Source organism: Rutidosis leptorrhynchoides, chromosome 5, assembly GCF_046630445.1.
Source record: "Rutidosis leptorrhynchoides isolate AG116_Rl617_1_P2 chromosome 5, CSIRO_AGI_Rlap_v1, whole genome shotgun sequence".
In the NCBI taxonomy this organism is placed as follows: Eukaryota; Viridiplantae; Streptophyta; class Magnoliopsida; order Asterales; family Asteraceae; genus Rutidosis; species Rutidosis leptorrhynchoides.
Genome location: NC_092337.1, coordinates 3,361,931 through 3,366,319, shown reverse-complemented (window position 1 = coordinate 3,366,319; position 4,389 = coordinate 3,361,931). Strand labels below are relative to the sequence as shown.

The window sequence follows — 4,389 nt, the reverse complement described above, 5'->3', positions numbered from 1 at the left end:
ATTATAAAAATGACCAAAATACCCTTCCATGTTTTTTAATATAAAATTAGGATTTTTAGAATGTGAGGCCCATATTCACTTATCCAGTTTGTACCCCATTTAGTGCTTATCCATGGATTGGTCCAATATATATATATATATATATATATATATATATATATATATATATATATATATATATATATATATATATATATATATATATATATATATATATATATATATATATATATATATACCCCATGTTCATGTTCTTGAAGTTGATACCCTAATAATAAAAATAATGATTGATAATAATACACCATCTATTAAATATATTTGACTACCGTAACAGTATAATATAGTATGTATATAACTTTGTATTGTATCTAGTGTATTTTAAACTGCAGCTGCAGGTAGTAATAATAATAATAGCAAGAGTGAATCTGAAAGGTAGAAATGGGAAGTGGATGGCGAAGAGCATTTTGTACAACAATTCAACCACCACCACCGTCCACCGCGGATTCACCTTCTCAGGTGCTTTTCGGAGACATCCAACAACAGCCACCACTACCACTACCACCGCCACGAAAACTTGGAGGTTTCTTCAAGTCTTATTCTTTTGGTTCAAATCCATCCACCCCTACCTCCTTACGTTCCAAAAGCATTCATCATAATAATAATAATGCTTCACCAAGTCTATTAGACCTCGATGATAACAACATCAGTAACTCTATTACTAGCAGTAATTCAAATTCATCCACAACTCGTTCCAGATTGGGATCGGGATTGGGATTGCGTTTGCGTCCCAATAAAAAGAATATGCAGGTTGATGATGATGATAATGATACTGATGCAACCAACCACAAGTTCCATTCTTCTGTGATTGATAATCTGAATATCACTCCCAGATTAAGATGCAAAACCAACACTAAGAAACCCAAATCATCATCCTCATCCTTATTGGTTTCTTCTTCTTCAGCTTCAAATCCTTCATCTCCCAGATCTCCATTTTCAATCTTCAAAACCTCATTAGGTTTCTCAAGAGTAAGTCCTTCTTTCAGATTACCGAATACCGACCCACCTGATTTGGTTTTTATTATTATTATCAAAATTAAAATTAAAAAAGTTTGATTTTTTGTTTGATCTAAATCTAAATGCTTTTTTTTTTTTTTTTTTTTTTTTTTTTTTTTTTTTTTTTTTTTTTTTTTGACACAGAGCAATTGTGGATTGTGTTTGCAAAGTGTGAAAACGGGTCATAAAACAGCCATCTTTACAGCCGAATGCTCCCATACGTTTCACCTCCCCTGTATATCTAAACATTTTGTCCATCAACAAAAACTTGCTTGCCCCATCTGCAAATCTACTTGGAGAGATGCTTCATTTCTCTCCATCCACAACAGTAACACCACCCATGATTTCAACAACAAACATTTGCCAGTCACCAGATCTCAACTTACTACCAATCTTATCAAACCAAAACCATATAATGACGACGAGCCACTTCGAACACCTAGAGCCGCATCAGGCATTGTTCCCATTCCGGAAGCCGATAATGAAAATGATGATGACGATGATGATTTTGACGAGTTCAAAGGATTCTTTGCCAATCCGGTGATTTCATCATCATCATCATCACCACCATCAGGTGGTTTTAATAGTAAGAAAGTGGATGTTATGTTAATGTCTGAAGTTGCAGTCATATCTTCAACTCAATCACACGAGACTTACGCCCTGATTTTAAAGGTGAAAGCTCCACCACCTAATGAATCAAGACGAGCTCCAATAGATGTTGTTGCTGTTCTAGATGTGAATGCTAGTATGGGTGGACCAAAGCTTGAGATGCTTAAACGAGCTATGCGTTTAGTTATTTCATCACTAGCCTCAACTGACCGCTTATCTATCCTTGCCTTTTCAGCGTCTCCTCCCAAACGCTTACTTCCTTTAAGGAGAATGAATTGTAAAGGTCAACGTTCAGCTCGTCGTATCATTCATCATCTCACTTCTTCTTCTTCTTCTTCTTCTTCTTCTTCTTCTTCTTCTTGTACTACTACTTGTTCCCCCACTACCCCAATATTCGCTGGTGAAGCTCTTAAAAAAGCCACTCAAGTCCTTGAAGATCGACGGGAAAGAAATCCTGTTGCTAGTATTATTCTATTATCCGACGCTCATCAACCAGACACTACTATTAATAATTATTCCAATTCCAATCAACCACAACAATTATCAACTCACGTGTCTTCTACACGTTTTGCTCACATTGAGATACCGGTTCAAACAACTCGCGCTTATAATTCTAATTCTACTTCAAATTCTAATAATAATAGTATAGCGGAGGAGGAGGAGGAAGATGCGTTTACAAAGTGTGTTGGCGGTTTGCTTAGTGTGGTGGCGCAGGACTTGCGAGTTCAGCTCCATGTGGCTCCCGGTTCAGATCCTGCGGAGATCACAGCGGTTTATTCATGTAACGGGAAACCAATGGTATTAAACGCCGGTTCTGTCCGGTTCGGGGATCTTTACGCTGAGGAGGTAAGGGAAGTACTTGTTGAAATTAGGGTCCCAAGATCAAGCAGTGGGTCCCATCACGTGTTATCAGCTCGATGCTCATACAACGATCCGGCTACACAACAAATCATTTACGGTGGAGAAAAGGCGTTGCTAGTTCCAACAACCGTCAGATCCTCCTCTGCCTCACCAAAGATCCAACGCCTCAGAAACCTTTTTATTGCAACAAGAGCTGTGGCGGAGTCACGGCTGTTGGTGGAACATAATAAGCTCACCACAGCTCATCACCTGCTTTCATCGACTCGAGCTTTGTTATTGCAGTCTTCGATGTCGGCTGAGGAGTTTGTCAAAGGGTTGGAGTCGGAACTGGTGGATCTTCAATGGAGGGTACAATACCAACAGCATTCTGTACAACAGACAATCGATGAAAAGGAGGAGCCGCTAACGCCGACATCGGCTTCTAGGGCGGCTGAGAAGCTGGCTAAAGTTGCGGTGATCAACAAGGTCAGCGATCTACACGGCTTTGAAAATGCTAGGTTTTAATTTATGGTTTCCTATTTTTTATTAAAAAAGTTTTATTAAGAAAAAGAAACGAAAATTGTAAATGTAAGGGATATACTGAATAATATGTTTCGTGGTTTTGTGTTTTGAAAAAAAAGAATTGAAAAAATATAAAAAATGTTATAATTCAGTAGGCTTATAACTACCTTTAGTGGTTTGATTTATGTTATAATTCAGTAGGCTTATAACTACTTTTACTGGTTTGATTCTTGATTAAGAATACTAATAATGAAGTGTAAGAACAAAGATTATCATGGAGAGAAAGAAAAAAATACTTTGTAAGTGTGAGAAATGATGCAAGTGTTTTAGCTTGCAATACATGGCTATTTATACAAAAACAAAGCTACCCAATATTGACTAAGTATTGGTACAAAATTGACTATCCACATATAAATAATATTGTTATTATTTATAACACTTCTCCTTGGATATCAATTTTGTTTTATTGAAGATCAACTATAAGTTACTGCCTCGTTAAAAACCTTGCTAAAGAAAACCCAGTGGGAAAAAACTTCAGCTAAGGGAAAAAGAGTGCAGCATGGAGTTGACTCCCCCTCAAGTAGACATCATTGAGTCGTCACATCTTTTGAACTTGACTTATGCCAATTGTGACAACCCGGAAATTTCCAACCAAATTTAAACTTTAATCTTTATATGTTTCCGACACGATAAGCAATATTTGTTAAGTTAAATTGCAAGAATTTTAAACTATGTTCATACATTCATTCAACCTCGACCAAGTTCCAACGATTCACGAACCATTAAACGAATATGATTATATATGTATATGTGTATATATATTATAACTTGAAATGTAAACAAAATATTAGATTAAATACTTTATATGATTATATATGTTTCAAAATGTTTATCAATGAAATTAGAAGATAAGATCAAATGATTGAATTATCAGATATATTGAATTATGATTACAAGTCTCTGTTGAAAGGCCCACGTTAATTTGAGAAATCTTTTCATTTTAACAATATTCGGAAAATGGTAAAGTGATTTATAAATAAGAACAAATTGTCAATCATTGAGAACTAGACAAATGATAGTGGAAGATTGAATCTCATAAAGACTCGATTGATCTATTTAGTTTCAAACGTACAAAAACGTTTTTAGTTTAAAAAGAACTTTATTATTAAAACGTATATAACTTTTATAAATATCTAGAACCACTTTTGACAACTCATTACTTAACTAGTATGATAAAGATAACGATATTTATATTTTATTTTATTAAATATGTATAACGACTTAAATTAATATTATATATATTTATACGCGTATTATACGTACATAGTTTTATATTTTTACTATACTTAAACTTTACCTTTAATT

At 34.7% G+C, this 4,389-nt stretch overlaps 1 protein-coding gene across 1 annotated transcript; it reads left to right on the top strand.

The window, feature by feature from the left end:
* Positions 1-438: 438 nt before the first annotated feature.
* Positions 439-3,175, top strand: LOC139847257 (E3 ubiquitin-protein ligase WAV3). Its single transcript, XM_071836919.1, has 2 exons — positions 439-1,026; positions 1,198-3,175. The coding sequence occupies exons 1-2, from the start codon at positions 439-441 to the stop codon at positions 3,025-3,027; spliced, it is 2,418 nt and encodes an 805-aa protein (XP_071693020.1). The 3' UTR covers positions 3,028-3,175.
* Positions 3,176-4,389: the final 1,214 nt, after the last annotated feature.